Raw genomic sequence first — 16383 nt, forward strand, 5'->3', positions numbered from 1 at the left:
AAAACACAGGCAGATTATTCTTCTAAATACTGCCTGAGATAAAATAGTACAACTCCGGTACTATTTAAAAATAACAAACTTTTGATTGAAGAAAAAACTAACTATATTTTACCACTCTCCTCTTACTACCTCCATCTTTGTTGAGAGTTGCAAGAGAATGACTGGGTATGGCAGTTAGGGGAGGAGCTATATAGTAGCTCTGCTGTGGGTGTCCTCTTGCAACTTCCTGTTGAGAAGGAGAATATCCCACAAGTAATGGATGATCCGTGGACTGGATACACCTTACAAGAGAAATGAAGTTGGAATCTTATGACAGGCATCATGCCTGAGCTGAGTTTGACAAAAAAAAAAAGAAACTGATAATGCCATTTTTCCAATATTGAATAGGAAATCAGAGACTGGAATCAATTCCAATATTTGTGACAATGACTTTGTTTAATTAAATGCTTTATCTGAATCTTAATATTTTATTTCTGATTTCCGTGCTCCTTTAATGTTTGGTTAGAAATCACATTTGAAATCCAGTATTTCAGAGCCACATAATTACAGAATTTTCAGGTCTGAGACAAACAGCGTAAAAATCAGTTTTTAAAACAAAACATCTGTCCCAGATAGAATGTTTATTAGTTTACACATTAATTTTCCTTCTTTTTTAGTTTTCTCTGATTGGTTAATTCATTGATTTTCTTATCCAGTCTCCTCTGTAAATGAGCTTTTTTTGTTGGGTCTAATGAATGGTCTTTACTTCCACTTCCGGAATAAATAACTCCTTCACGGCTGATCCGCGCACGTGCGTTGGCTTTAGCTTTTTCTCCACATCCATGAACCTAGAAGAAATATAATTAGTGGGTTTAGAAATGAAAACTTACTTTGGAATAAAGAAATTTTTTTTTTACATGTGTTACTCTATAATTATGCAGATTATGTGATTGACCTGAAGTTTATGTTAGAGATTAATACATCCATGATCTAAGATTGAAATGTCAAATACAGATGTGTTGCAATTAACTGCCTATACAGGGAAGTAAAACTGTATTTGTGTGTCTCCTTATCTTAATACGTTTAAGAATACTACATTATTGTTTTCAACGTATTAAGAATACAAATGTTTTGCTATTTGAAAGAGAGAGAGAGAGATAGAGAGAGAGAGATAGAGAGAGAGAAGGAGAGAGAGAGGTAGAGAGAGAGAGGGGGGGGAGAGAGAGAGAAAGAAAGAGAGACAGAAAGAGAGAGAGAGAGAGAGAGAGAGAGAGAGAGGGGTAGAGAGAGAGGTAGAGAGAGAGAGAGGGGTAGAGAGAGAGGTAGAGAGAGAGAGAGAGAGAGAGAGAGAGAGAGAGGGGTAGAGAGAGAGGTAGAGAGATAGGAGAGAGAGAGATAGGGGAGAGAGAGGTAGAGAGAGTGGTAGAGAGAGAGAGAGAGAGAGAGAGAGGTAGAGAGAGCGGTAGAGAGAGAGAGAGAGGTAGAGAGAGAGAGAGGTAGAGTGAGAGAGAGGGAGAGAGAGCGGTAGAGAGAGAGAGAGGTAGAGAGAGAGAGAGGGAGAGAGGGGGAGAGAGAGGTAGAGTGAGAGAGAGGGAGAGAGAGAGGGAAAAATAGGTAGAGAGAGGGAGAGAGAGGTAGAGAAAGAGAGAGAGTGAGAAAGAGAAAAAGAGGTAGAGAGAGGGAGAAAGAGGTAGAGAGAGAGAGGTATAGATAGAGAGAGAGAGAGGTAGAGAGAGGGAGAGAGAGGTAGAGAGAGAGATAAAGGGAGAGAGAGAGAGAGAGAGAGAGAGAGAGAGGGAGAGAGTGAAAGGAGAGAGAGAGAGAGAGAGAGAGAGAGAGAGAGAGAGAGAGAGAGAGAGAGTGAAAGGAGAGAGAAAGAACAGAGAAATGAGAGAAGGGAGAGTGTTGACAAAGAGGAGAGACAGAAGAGGAAGGAGAGAGGAGATATCGAATAAACAGAGGAGAGTGAAGGGAAAAGAAAGAGGAGAAAAAAAGTGTAAAAGTGAAGAGACAGAGAAGTAAGAGATAAAAGCAGGGAGAGACAAAAAAGACAAAGGAGATGAAAGAGAAGGGAGACAGGAAACAGTGAAGAGACAGATGAACAAGTGAGAGAGACAGAAAGAGAAGAGAAAAGAGACAGCAAAGAGAGAAAAATTATATAGTGAAGAGATAGATAGAAATGGGGGGTGCAGGGAGTGTAGGGAGGAAAGGAGAGGGAAGGGAGGGGAGGTGAAAAGAGAGAGGAGGGAGGGAGAGAGAGAGAGAGGAGATAAAAGCAGAAAGAGAGATTAAAATCATCCTGTACCATAAGGGTCAAGAATGTCTAATACGGTTTTCCGGTGAGAAGTCGGAGCTCTGACACAGGTGCTCCAGGTCGGCGTTCTGGCCGATGGTGGCGATCCTAGCCTTCACTCTTTGCCCACTGTTTCCGTGAGGACTCGGGCGTGTTATCGCCAGCAGAAGGGAAACCATAGTTGCTGTTTTAGCTGCGGTGCACCGCATCTATGCTATATCCGATGGGAAAAATGACAAGAACCCTTGAGGAGCCCTAAGTAACTGTTACACCACTATCTGAACAGTCTCACTCTACCCGGCTTGCGGTTGTCCTTTTTTTGGCTCTGTCGAGTAACAGGGGAGGAGGTGTCGAGGAGGCGGAGTGGCGCGGTTGGAGTGACAGGTGTATTGGCCTGGTGCATCAGCAGTCCCGGAGGGGTCCCCGTGAGAGCTCGTTTCGGCATTGAGGAAGTTGTGCCGGGCTTGTGGTGCGGGCTCGCTGTCGGATGCAGGAGCGCCGCTCGAGGGGCGAGTAAACGGTCCCGAGCGTTTTGCCCCTGCAGGGCAGTGGAGTCGCAAGTGGTCCAGCTCCTGCCGTCGACTCCGCTGGGTAAAGTTCCAAGGCATCAGGGTTTGGCAATCCAGGCTTCTCCCAACTCTATCAGTACTGCTCCTCCGGTTTGGAGCGCTGCTCAGCTGGGTGTCAGCATTTCCAGGGTCGACTCAGCTCCTGCTTTATCCTGCTGTGACTGAAAGATACAGACTCTCTCCGGGTGTCCTGCTTTTTGTTCCTGGTTATATGGAGCACAGAGGTGACATTTTTCAAGATTTATAACTGTTAATCTGTTTGCCCCCTCAAACTTTTGTTGATTTGAAGCTTAAAATCACATCTCTGAACTGTATAAAGCAGCATTGAATTTCAGAGGGCTCACTGAACTCTTAAATGGACATAGCTTGGGGTCTAAGAAGTCCAGGAGTTTTTTATCCAGGGGCCTGTTTAATGTTGTTCACTCTCTTTTTTTTGCAGGTTTAGCTCGACAATGATTTTGTTTATATTTGTTTGTACTACCATGTACATGAGAGTATAAGTGGCTGTGTTTGGTTTTGACCCCAATTTTTTTTTTTTCCTTTTTATCTCTTACTAGCTGCTGAAGTTATTAAGTCTCAGGCATTTTTCACAGGGCCTAGGCCCCTGTCACTGCAAGTTTATTGAGTCTATCACCATTGTACCTGATATAGGTTCAACATTGCAAAGTTCACTAACTAGATTTAATTTTTTTTGTATTTTTGATTCACTGTTACACATCAGTTCACCTTCTCTCTTATAGGTGTTTATAAGGGGAAAAAGGAGAGAGAGAAAAAAAAAAAAAGAAGAAAGGAAAGAGGAGAATATTCACTCACTTATTGTGACATCACTGCTTTTGTTTCCCCTTTTACAGGGGAGCTATTTTTTGTTTGTTGCACATACTGCTTGTTTTTTTTTTTTTTGTTTCACTATTTATGGAAAAATTTGTAACCCACGGTAACCAAATTTCACCTAAAATGCCTGTTAAATCCAGGGATAAAAGAAATACTAAATTGGGTGATACAAGTGCAGACGTATCATCTGAGAGTATATCTACAGCAATAGATACCCAGGCCCTGATAGGGCAACTTACAGCTATTTTTTCTCCCCAGCTGGAGGGTATTAAGAAAGATTTGGGAGTTATCTCTTCAGAGATTGTTACACTCTCGGCAGAAGTTAAACACTTTTCCCACAGATTGGGGAAGCGGAAAATAGAATATCCGCTACTGAAGATAGATTGACAGCGCAAGAGGCTATTATTCAGGCCCAAGAGGTTAAATTGAATAGTGTCCAGTTGCGCCTGGAGGATCTGGAGGATCGCTCTAGGCGCAACAACATTAGGATTATTGGCCTACCTGAATTCCCAGAGTTTGAGGATCTCATTAAATTTACTTCCCTGACTCTCCCCCAGGTCATTGGTATAGCACCTCATTCTCTCCCTCTAGCAATTGAAAGGGCCCACAGAGTAGGTCCCAGAAGAGAGTCAGCTAGCGGTCTGATTAAACCCAGGATGTGTATTTTCAAGCTTTTAAAGTTCCAGGACAAGCTTGAGGTTCTAAAGTTAGCTAAGAAAGCTGGTACATTAGAATTCGGGAACAGCAAGATTTTGCTGTTCCAGGACTTCTCGGCGGAAACTTCCGCTCGTAGAAGACTTATGGCCCCTTTTTGTTCCCAGTTGATTAACAAAGGTATCAAAGCTAGTTTATTTTATGCCGCTAAAATCATAGTGGAAAATAAGGGAGCCAAATTTATTTTCAATGAAGTCTCCGAGATTAAAGAATTTATGAGAACCCTAGAACCTTAGGTACAGGTCTCCCGGTGAGTTAGTCAACGGGTAACAAGACAACTAGGACTTTAGGTCAGGGTCATAGAATCTCCTTGGCGAGTTTGATTTTTTCCCAATTAATTCTTTTGTTTTATTTGTTTTAATGTAAAGTTATGCTCAGGATTTGTATCTTGTTATTGTGTGAGAATCATGCAGTTCTGTGATTTTGTTCACCAAGAAATCGCCAGCAGCGAGATTTCTGATAATTATTTTATTTCTAGACCGATGGGGTGTTTTTTTTTTGTTGTTTTTTTTTCCCTCGCTTCCTCTTGCGCGTGCCCCCCTCCTCCCCGGCTGTTACTTCCCGTCATGGGCTCGATCTGGACTACGTGTTTTAGATAGATTAGATCATAGCGGTGGGTTTTAAAATTCTTTCGTGGAATGTGGGAGGGATTTCCTCGCCGGCCAAGCGTAAATTAGTTATTAAAACACTGGCTTTAGAAAGGCCGGAGGTGGTTTTCCTACAGGAGACCCATTTAGACGGAATAGAAGCAGCAAAGCTTAAAATAAAATGGGTTGGCGAGGTTATTTCCTCCTCCTCTTCAGTCAAAAAGCGAGGAGTGGCGGTCTTATTCCATAAAGATCTGGACTATCAAGTTATTAAAGTTGAGGTAGATCCCTCTGCCCGCTATATGTTATTACAGGTGATGATAAAATCTGTTAAATATATTTTTTTCAATATTTACGCCCCTAATAAATTTTCATTATCATTTTGGGACCAGATCCAAAACAAAATTTTTCCCTTTCAAAGGGAGAATTTGATTATTTGTGGGGATTTTAATGTAACCATGTGTCCAGAATTAGATCGCTTTTCAAAAAAGAATTATGCTAAATATAAGTACCACTTTGACTGATATATGGCGTATTCAAAATCCTACAGTTAGAGCTTTCATGTGCGAGTCCAAGGCGCATAGAACTTTTTCGAGGATTGACCTATTTTTAATTTCTGAATCTTTGTTAATTTATCAGTTTAAAACGGGAATTGGTGAGTTTTTGATATCGGATCACGCCATAATCTCTTTATCCCTTCTTAATACTCATGAGCCAAGCCCTTCAGTTCAGGTCTTTGGCTTCCCTCGTTTCTTATATACTAATCCAAGATTTATATCTTGGATCAAGAGTATCTGGGACGAGTATGTATCTTTTAACTCGAACTATAGTCACAAGACGGAAGTCTTTTGGGAGGCTGCCAAAGCCATGATTCGGGGTGAAATCATAGCCTATATGAGTATTCGCTCGAAAAAAATCAAGGAACAGGGGAGTTCTTTTTCTGTTAAAGCTAGAGCGGCTTATAGGAATATTCTGGTGGATCCTTCTCCAATGAATTAGGCAGTATATTTTGAGGCCAGAAAGGAAAGGGTGATTTTTTTAAAACAGAGATCTATGGAGGAGGAGGTAAGACTGAATCTTAAATACAAGAGTTTTCACGGGTGTTCGGCGAAATACCTGTCGCGCCTTACCAAGAATAGAAAGAAGAGGAATTATATTGCAGTTATAAAAAAGGGCGAGGACAGGCTTTTTAAGCCAGCGGAGATCTCCCAGGCATTCTTTAATTATTATCAGTCTTTGTATTCGTCGGTTAGCACAGATCAGGATAGTCAAAAGGCTTTCTGGTCCGTTATTAACATCCCAAAGATCCAAGTAGATGAGTTGGCAATGCTGAATCAGCTGATAACGCAAGAGGAGATTGGTATCGCTATCGATAAACTTAAGCTTAATAAAGCAGCGGGCCCAGATGGGCTTCCTGCTGAATTTTATAAATTATTAAAGGGAGAATTGCTGTCAGCACTAGAGGCCTTTTTTAATAATTATTATCTCTCTGAAAATGGCATCTCAAAAAGCTTTGCAGCGGCCAATATTTCACTCATAGCTAAAAAAAATAAAAACCCAGAGGATATGGCCTCATATAGGCCAATATCAGTGCTTAATACTGATTATAAGATACTGGTCAGTATTATTGCCGCCAGGTTGAATCGCTGTCTACAGAATTTGATTCATCCGGACCAGACTGGTTTTATGACTTCTAGGAACTCGTCGAGAAATATACGCAAGGTTATCACGTTTTTGGACTATATGTGGAATTTGGAACCAGAGTCTGGCCTGGCCGTAATCTCTGATTCAGCTGTGTTAACCTTGGATGCAGTTAAGGCCTTTGATTCCATTGTTTGGGAACATTTATTTTGCTCGCTGCAAAATTTTGGCTTTTCTGGTAATTTCATTCGTTTTATTCATAAGATTTATTCCAATCCTATTTCTTTTCTTCTGGTCAATGGAATCTGTTCCCAGGAAATAGTCCTGCATCATGGCACCAGGCAGGGGTGCCCTTTATCCCCTCTCTTGTTTAATGTGGCAGTAGAACCTTTAGCGGTTAGACTTCGCGATGTTCTGACAGGAATCCCCCTGGGGTCCTACCGTTTAAAAACTCTTCTTTATGCAGATGATATTTTGATATTTGTAGATAAGCCATCTCAATCTATTCCAGTAATTCTTCAACTTCTCGCCCAGTTTAGTTCCTTCTCCGGTTATGTGGTGAATCTGGAAAAGAGTGAACTTATGTATATGGGTAATAGTTTGTCTCGTTCTGGAAAGACTCCATTCAAAGTTGTTAATACAATTAAATACTTGGGGCTAGAATTACACAGAAATCCTAAGTTATGGTATGCCGCAAATTATGCCCCATTGTTTAAAAAAATTAAAACTGATCTCCAGCTTTGGGTATCTTACCCATTGTCAATTACCGCAAAGGTGAACCTAATAAAAACTATTGTCTTCCCTCGTCTCTTGTATGTGCTACAGAATCTTCCCATCTTTATATCGAGTTCAGATATAAAATATTTACATGGTTATTTTTCTAAATTTATCTGGAAAGATAAAAAACCCAGGATTGCATTAGCTAAGCTTATGCAGAGACCAAACTGTGCTGGTTTAGCATTGCCTAATGTCAAGTTATACAATATTGCGGCCATGGTGAAATTTGCCATGGATTGGGTGGCGGAAACCAACTGGTTAGCGGTTAGTCAGGAAGAAGCTTTTTATACACGTCCATCTTCGCTCAGAGCTCTTTTACATTGTAATTCTAGACAGCTTCCTTCTAATATCTGTAGAATGTTATCATTCAAAAATGTTGTCATTGCCTGGCAGAGGTTTTGTATCTGTCTAGGATTAGATCCTTCTGTTTCGGAATTTCTCCCTATCCAGGGAAATCCGAATTTCATCCCTGGCATATATCATAAGGTATTTAAACTATGGGGACATAAGGGGTTGACTCTAGTTAAGCAATTGTTGGGGGCAGACAATCAGATCCATACAGCAGAATTTTTGTTTCAATCGTATGATCTTCCAAGGTCTGATCTGTTTGCTTACTTCCAGATACGCCACTTTGTGCGTGAGCAGAATTGGGAAAGTAGTATGTCGGTAGAATGGTCTGATATTAGAACTTTAATCAAAAAATTTAGGACTGGAATCTCTTCTATTTCTTTAATGTACGACATCATGCTCTCTAAACAAAGCGATAAGTTCTTGCAGAATATTAGTAACTGGTTGTCTCCAGTTATTCCTGATATTACTGATGAGAGGATAATCCAGAGCTTCAACATGATGTATAAGTGTAGGGTTTCTATGACCTGGAAGGAATCGCACGTGAAACTCTTGAATAATTTTTATATGCATCCGCTTAAATTACAAAAATTCTCGGTTCATGGTTTGGATAATTGTCCCAGATGTTCTAATCCAAGGGCTGACTTATTTCAAATGTTTTGGTTCTGTCCTAAAATCAATCAGTTGTGGCACAAAATTTGTTTTTGGTTTAATACTTTATATGATGTTAATCTGGTGTTAACATTACAGGACGTAATTTTATTAATTTCAGTAGTGGATAGTAACTTTTCTCCAGTGGTTCGTATTTTGAATACGATTATATTGGCAGTGCGTCACCTTGTTCTCTTAAACTGGAAAGCGAAGGTAGTGCCAAGCCTTGCGAGGACTTTTAAAGAAATCCAAGGTCAAATTATATTTGAGTCATATCATCTTCCGGATGCCACTGAGAAGAGAATCGTTGAGTTTTTTCAGGGATGGTTACCAATTATTATGTCCTATCCCTCTCGGCTCCAAAGGCAGATTCTTGCCCCTGTACGATCCACCGTCAGCTTTTCTAAACTAGTCCTGCTAGGGAAATTTCCGGCGTCCTGGATAAATTCGGGTCCGTGAATGGGTGGGTGTCTAGACCAGAGCCCCAGGTGGGGAGACGGTCGTTGGACGGGGCATGGGTGGTGGGTTGCGCGAGGGGTGGTTTTAGCGTGGTTTTTTTTTTTTTCCCCCATCATTGTGTTTTATGTTAGTTTCGGTAATGAAAATGGGACATAGTGTCGATTTATCATGTAAACGTTTGTTTTCTGGCTTGTTCCTGCAGATTGATTGTGTATCTGCTTTATCTTTTTGTTTTTGTATTTCAGAAAGTTTGTAATGTCCTATCTGGATTAATAAAGAAAAAGAATTTAAAAAAAAAAAAAAAAAAAAAAGCAGAAAGAGAGTAATATAGACAGAGAGAAGTGAGACAGAAGAGACAGGAAACAGTTAAGAGATTAGGCTTTCATAGGCTCCAATGAGAGCCTCATTTTCATGCCCTGATACAGGGCAGGAGAACCTAGCGCAGTGTAGGTGTAAATCGTGCAGCAAATTTTAAATATATCTGTACATGAATATATACTGTACATACTGTATATTTGTGTTTATATGTGTATATACATATATATTTACAGAGAACACACAGTTCACCATAGACTGCAATGTAAAGGCACTTTTCATTGATGTTTTTTTCTAATACCCCGCACCCGCAAATTTTAACCCCTAAAAACTGCTTTGTGCATTTTTTTTTTTTTTACAAAAAAAAAATAAATTAAAAATAAAGTACAATATACTTTATTTTGGGGGCAATTGGGGCACTTTTGGAAAATTAACGGGAGTGCTAATTGCTACTGCGAGCTTGCGGTAGCAATAAGCAGCCACTTGTAATGGCTGGTTATTTATTGCATGCCCGTAAATGGGCAAATTTGCGGTCATGTAATAAATTTGTGCTCCACTAGCCCATAATGTTTAATTATGTGTAGTATAGACAATTTGTAATATACGTTCACTATTTCTTTAGACCCATTTCTCTGTCATTTAACTGAAAACTAAAGGTTTTCCATACTCTAAGAATTGGAAGTGCACAATGCAGACTTCACAAGCCTAACTGTGCTATATACTACACAAGCCTAACTGTGCTATATACTACACAAGCCTAACTGTGCTATACACTACATAAGCCTAACTGTGCTATACACTACACAAGCCTAACTGTTCTATACACTACACAAGCCTAACACAGCTATATACTACACAAGCCTAACTGTGCTATACACTACACAGGCCTAACACAGCTATATACTACACAAGCCTAACTGTGCTATACACTACACAAGCCTAACTGTGCTATACACTACACAAGCCTAACTGTGCTATACACTACACAAGCCTAACACAGCTATATACTACACAAGCCTAACTGTGCTATACACTACACAGGCCTAACACAGCTATATACTACACAAGCCTAACTGTGCTATACACTACACAAGCCTAACTGTGGTATATACTACACAAGCCTAACTGTGCTATATACTACACAAGCCTAACTGTGCTATATACTACACAAGCCTAACTGTGCTATATACTACACAAGCCTAACTGTGCTATATACTACACAAGCCTAACTGTGCTATATACTACACAAGCCTAACTGTGCTATATACTACACAAGCCTAACTGTGCTACATACTACACAAGCCTAACTGTGCTATACACTACACAAGTCTAACTGTGCTATACACTACACAAGTCTAACTGTGCTATATACTACACAAGTCTAACTGTGCTATACACTACACAAGCCTAACTGTGCTATACACTACACAAGCCTAACTGTGCTATATACTACACAAGTCTAACTGTGCTATATACTACACAAGCCTAACTGTGCTATATACTACACAAGCCTAACTGTGCTATATACTACACAAGCCTAATTGTGCTATACACTACACAAGCCTAACTGTGCTATACACTACACAAGGCTAACTGTGCTATACACTACACAAGTCTAACTGTGCAATATACTACACAAGCCTAACTGTGCTATATACTACACAAGCCTAACTGTGCTATATACTACACAAGTCTAACTGTGCTATATACTACACAAGCCTAACTGTGCTATATACTACACAAGCCTAACTGTGCTATACACTACACAAGCCTAACTGTGCTATATACTACACAAGCCTAACTGTGCTACATACTACACAAGCCTAACTGTGCTATATACTACACAAGCCTAACTGTGCTATACACTACACAAGCCTAACTGTGCTATACACTACACAAGCCTAACTGTGCTATATACTACACAAGCCTAACTGTGCTATACACTAAACAGGCCTAACACAGCTATATACTACACAAGCCTAACTGTGCTATATACTACACAAGACTAACTGTGCTATACACTACACAAGCCTAACTGTGCTATACACTACACAAGCCTAACTGTGCTATACACTACACAGGCCTAACTGTGCTATATACTACACAAGCCTAACTGTGCAATACACTACACAAGCCTAACTGTGCTATATACTACACAGGCCTAACACAGCTATATACTACACAAGCCTAACTGTGCTATATACTACACAAGCCTAACTGTGCTATACACTACACAAGCCTAACTGTGCTATACACTACACAAGCCTAACTGTGCTATACACTACACAGGCCTAACTGTGCTATATACTACACAAGCCTAACTGTGCTATATACTACACAAGCCTAACTGTGCTATATACTACACAAGCCTAACTGTGCTATATACTACACAAGCCTAACTGTGCTATATACTGCACAAGCCTAACTGTGCTATATACTACACAAGTCTAACTGTGCTATATACTACACAAGTCTAACTGTGCTATATACTACACAAGCCTAACTGTGCTATATACTACACAAGCCTAACTGTGCTATACACTACACAGGCCTAACACAGCTATATACTACACAAGTCTAACTGTGCTATATACTACACAAGTCTAACTGTAGTATACACTACACAAGCCTAACTGTGCTATACACTACACAAGCCTAACTGTGCTATATACTACACAAGCCTAACTGTGCTATATACTGCACAAGCCTAACTGTGCTATACACTACACAAGCCTAACTGTGCTATATACTACACAAGCCTAACTGTGCTATATACTACACAAGCCTAACTCAGCTATATACTACACAAGCCTAACTCAGCTATATACTACACAAGCCTAACTGTGCTATATACTACACAAGCCTAACTGTGCTATACACTACACAAGTCTAACTGTGCTATACACTACACAAGCCTAACTCAGCTATATACTACACAAGCCTAACTGTGCTATATACTACACAAGCCTAACTGTGCTATATACTACACAAGCCTAACTGTGCTATACACTACACAAGTCTAACTGTGCTATACACTACACAAGCCTAACTCAGCTATATACTACACAAGCCTAGCTGTGCTATATACTACACAAGCCTAACTGTGCTATATACTACACAAGTCTAACTGTGCTATATACTTCACAAGTCTAACTGTGCTATATACTACACAAGTCTAACTGTGCAATATACTACACAAGCCTAACTGTGCTACATACTACACAAGCCTAACTGTGCTATATACTACACAAGTCTAACTGTGCTATATACTACACAAGTCTAACTGTGCTATATACTACACAAGTCTAACTGTGCTATATACTACACAAGTCTAACTGTGTTATATACTACACAAGCCTAACTGTGCTATATACTACACAAGCCTAACTGTGCTATATACTACACAAGCCTAACTGTGCTATACACTACACAAGCCTAACACAGCTATATACTACACAAGCCTAACTGTGCTACATACTACACAAGCCTAACTGTGCTATATACTACACAAGTCTAACTGTGCTATATACTACACAAGTCTAACTGTGCTATATACTACACAAGTCTAACTGTGCTATATACTACACAAGCCTAACTGTGCAATATACTACACAAGTCTAACTGTGCTATATACTACACAAGTCTAACTGTGCTATATACTACACAAGCCTAACTGTGCTATACACTACACAAGCCTAACTGTGCTATATACTACACAAGCCTAACTGTGCTATATACTACACAAGCCTAACTGTGCTATATACTGCACAAGCCTAACTGTGCTATATAATACACAAGTCTAACTGTGCTATATACTACACAAGTCTAACTGTGCTATATACTACACAAGCCTAACTGTGCTATATACTACACAAGCCTAACTGTGCTATACACAAGCCTAACTGTGCTATACACTACACAGGCCTAACACAGCTATATACTACACAAGTCTAACTGTGCTATATACTACACAAGTCTAACTGTGCTATACACTACACAAGCCTAACTGTGCTATACACTACACAAGCCTAACTGTGCTATATACTACACAAGCCTAACTGTGCTATATACTGCACAAGCCTAACTGTGCTATACACTACACAAGCCTAACTGTGCTATATACTACACAAGCCTAACTGTGCTATATACTACACAAGCCTAACTCAGCTATATACTACACAAGCCTAACTCAGCTATATACTACACAAGCCTAACTGTGCTATATACTACACAAGTCTAACTGTGCTATACACTACACACGCCTAACTGTGCTATACACTACACAAGCCTAACTGTGCTATACACTACACAAGCCTAACTGTGCTATACACTACACAAGCCTAACTGTGCTATACACTACACAGGCCTAACACAGCTATATACTACACAAGCCTAACTGTGCTATACACTACACAAGCCTAACTGTGCTATATACTACACAAGCCTAACTATGCTATACACTACACAAGCCTAACTGTGCTATATACTACACAAGCCTAACTGTGTTATATACTACACAAGCCTAACTGTGCTATATACTACACAAGCCTAACTGTGCTATATAGTACATAAGCCTAACTGTGCTATACACTACACAAGCCTAACTGTGCTATACACTACACAAGCCTAACACAGCTATATACTACACAAGCCTAACTGTGCTATACACTACACAAGCCTAACTGTGCTATATACTAAACAAGCCTAACTGTGCTATATACTACACAAGCCTAACTGTGCTATATACTACACAAGCCTAACTGTGCTATACACTACACAAGCCTAACTGTGCTATACACTACACAAGTCTAACTGTGCTATATACTACACAAGCCTAACTGTGCTATACACTACACAAGCCTAACTGTGCTATACACTACACAAGCCTAACACAGCTATATACTACACAAGCCTAACTGTGCTATACACTACACAAGCCTAACTGTGCTATGCACTACACAAGCCTAACACAGCTATATACTACACAAGCCTAACTGTGCTATATACTACACAAGTCTAACTGTGCTATATACTACACAAGTCTAACTGTGCTATACACTACACAAGCCTAACTGTGCTATATACTACACAAGCCTAACTGTGCTATATACTGCACAAGCCTAACTGTGTTATATACTACACAAGCACTGCTATATACTACACAGACACTGTAGAATTTATTTTACGTGACCCTAATTAGCCTCATCAGGGCAATAACATAAGGATACTGCAAAATAATAAAACATTTTTTTTATAAAATAACAGGGACAAGCCTTGTCTAATCCAGAAATAAGTTAAATGGTAACGGGAGTTTGGCCATTGAAATTTTTTTTTGCAGTAATCAAAGTGTTAATGTTTTCAGATAATTTTCACAGTCAGCAAGTGTATTAATTTATTACAAGTCTGCAAAAAATCTTTTAACTACAGGGTGTTTTATGTCTCTAAATGAACACAAAACAAGGTTCAGGTTTTTAAGCAAGTGTTGAACTTAAAATAACTTGTGAAGGCAATATAGTGTAAGGAGAAGTTGAAATACTAAATTGGATGATCATTTAAAGGGATATGGAATTCAAAAATGTTCTTTTGTGATTCAGACAGAGCATACAATTTTTAAAAAAGTTACCAATTTACGTCTATTATCAAATTTGCTTCATTCCCATGTTATTCTTTGTTAAAGAGATATCTAGGTATTAATGACATTTCCAAAGTAAATGAGATGGGGGAGGCAGAGAAGTAGAGAGGGAGAGAGGGGGGAGAGAGAGAGAGAGAGAGAGAGAGAGAGAGTAGGGAGATAGGGGAGGGATTGAGGCAGAGAAGAAAACAAAATAATATAGGCAGAGAGATGAGGGAGAGAAGGGAGGGAGATGAGAGAGGGGAGGGGGAGAGGGGAGGCAAAAAGGAAGGGAGAGTAGTGAGGTAGATAAAGGAAAAAAGAGAGAGAAGATAGGGAGAGGTAGGAGGAGGTGAAGGGTGGGAGAGAGGCACAGAAGGGAATAAGAGAATGAAGGGAAAGAGGGGAAAGAGAGAAGGGAGGGAGAGAAGGGAGGGAGAGAGGGGAGGTAGAGAGGCAGAGAAGGGAATGGAGGGAGAGAGGGGAGAGAAGGGCGAGAGAGAAGGGCGAGAGAGAAGGGAGAGAGAGAAAGGAGGGAGAGAGGGGAGGGAGAGAGTTGAGGGAAAAAAGGAAGGGAGAGTAGTGAGGTAGGTAAAGGAGAAAAGAGAGAGAAGATAGAGAGAGGTAGGAGGAGGAGAAGGGTAGGAGAGAGGGGAGGGAGAGAGGCAGAGAAGGGAATAAGAGAATTTAGGGAAAGAGGGGAGGGAGAGAAGGGAGGAAGAGAAGGAGGGAGAGAAGGAGGGAGAGAAGGAGGGAGAGAGGGAAGGGAGAGAGGGGAAGGAGAGAGGCAGAGAACGGAATAAGAGAATGGAGGGAGAGAAGGGAGGGAGAGAGAGGAGGGAGAGAGGGGAGGGAGATAGGTAGAGAAGGGGATAAGGGAATGGAGGGAGAGAGGGGAGGGAGGGAGAGAAGGGAGGGAGAGAAGGCAGGGAGAGAAGGGAGGGAGATGAGAGAGGGGAGGGAGAGAGGGGAAGGAAAAAGGAAGGGAGAGTAGTGAGGTAGATAAAGGAAAAAAGAGAGAGAAGATAGGGAGAGGTAGGAGGAGGTGAAAGGTGGGAGAGAGGCAGAGAAGGGAATAAGAGAATGAAGGGAAAAATGGGAAAGAGAGAAGGGAGGGAGAGAAGGGAGGGAGAGAAGAGAGGGAAAGAAGGAGGGAGAGAGGCAGAGAAGGGAATAAGGGAATGGAGGGAGAGAGGGGAGGGGAGAAGGGTGAGAGAGAAGGGAGGGGGAGAAGGGAGAGGGAAAAGGGAGGGAGAGAAGGGAAGAAGGAGAGAAGGGAGAGAGAGAGAGAGAGAGAGAGGGGAGGGATAGAAGGGGGTAGAGTAGTGAGGTAGGTAAAGGAGAAAAGAGAGAGAAGATAAAGAGAGGTAGGAGGGGGAGAAGGGTGGGAGAGAGGGGAGGGAGAGAGGCAGAGAAGGGAATAAGAAAATGTAGGGAAAGAGGGGAGGGAGAGAAGGGAGGAAGAGAAGGAGGGAGAGAGGGAAGGTAGAGAGGGGAGGGAGAGAGGGGAGGGATAGAGGCAGAGAATGGAATAAGAGAATGGAGGGAGAGAAGGGAGGGAGAGAGAGGAGGGAGAGAGGGGAGGGAGATAGGTAGAGAAGGGGATAA

The 16383-nt window shown here is 40.9% G+C and overlaps 1 protein-coding gene across 1 annotated transcript in view; it reads right to left on the reverse strand.

The window, feature by feature from the left end:
• Positions 1-416: 416 nt before the first annotated feature.
• Positions 417-16383, reverse strand: part of IGHMBP2 (immunoglobulin mu DNA binding protein 2) — a 166514-nt gene continuing 150547 nt past the window's right edge. Inside the window, exon 16 of the mRNA XM_053720443.1 lies at positions 417-827. Within this exon, the coding sequence (XP_053576418.1) occupies positions 636-827 (192 nt within the window). The 3' untranslated portion in view covers positions 417-635. The remainder of the gene's footprint in view (positions 828-16383) is intronic.

This window comes from Bombina bombina, chromosome 7, assembly GCF_027579735.1.
Source record: "Bombina bombina isolate aBomBom1 chromosome 7, aBomBom1.pri, whole genome shotgun sequence".
Lineage (NCBI taxonomy): Eukaryota > Metazoa > Chordata > Amphibia > Anura > Bombinatoridae > Bombina > Bombina bombina.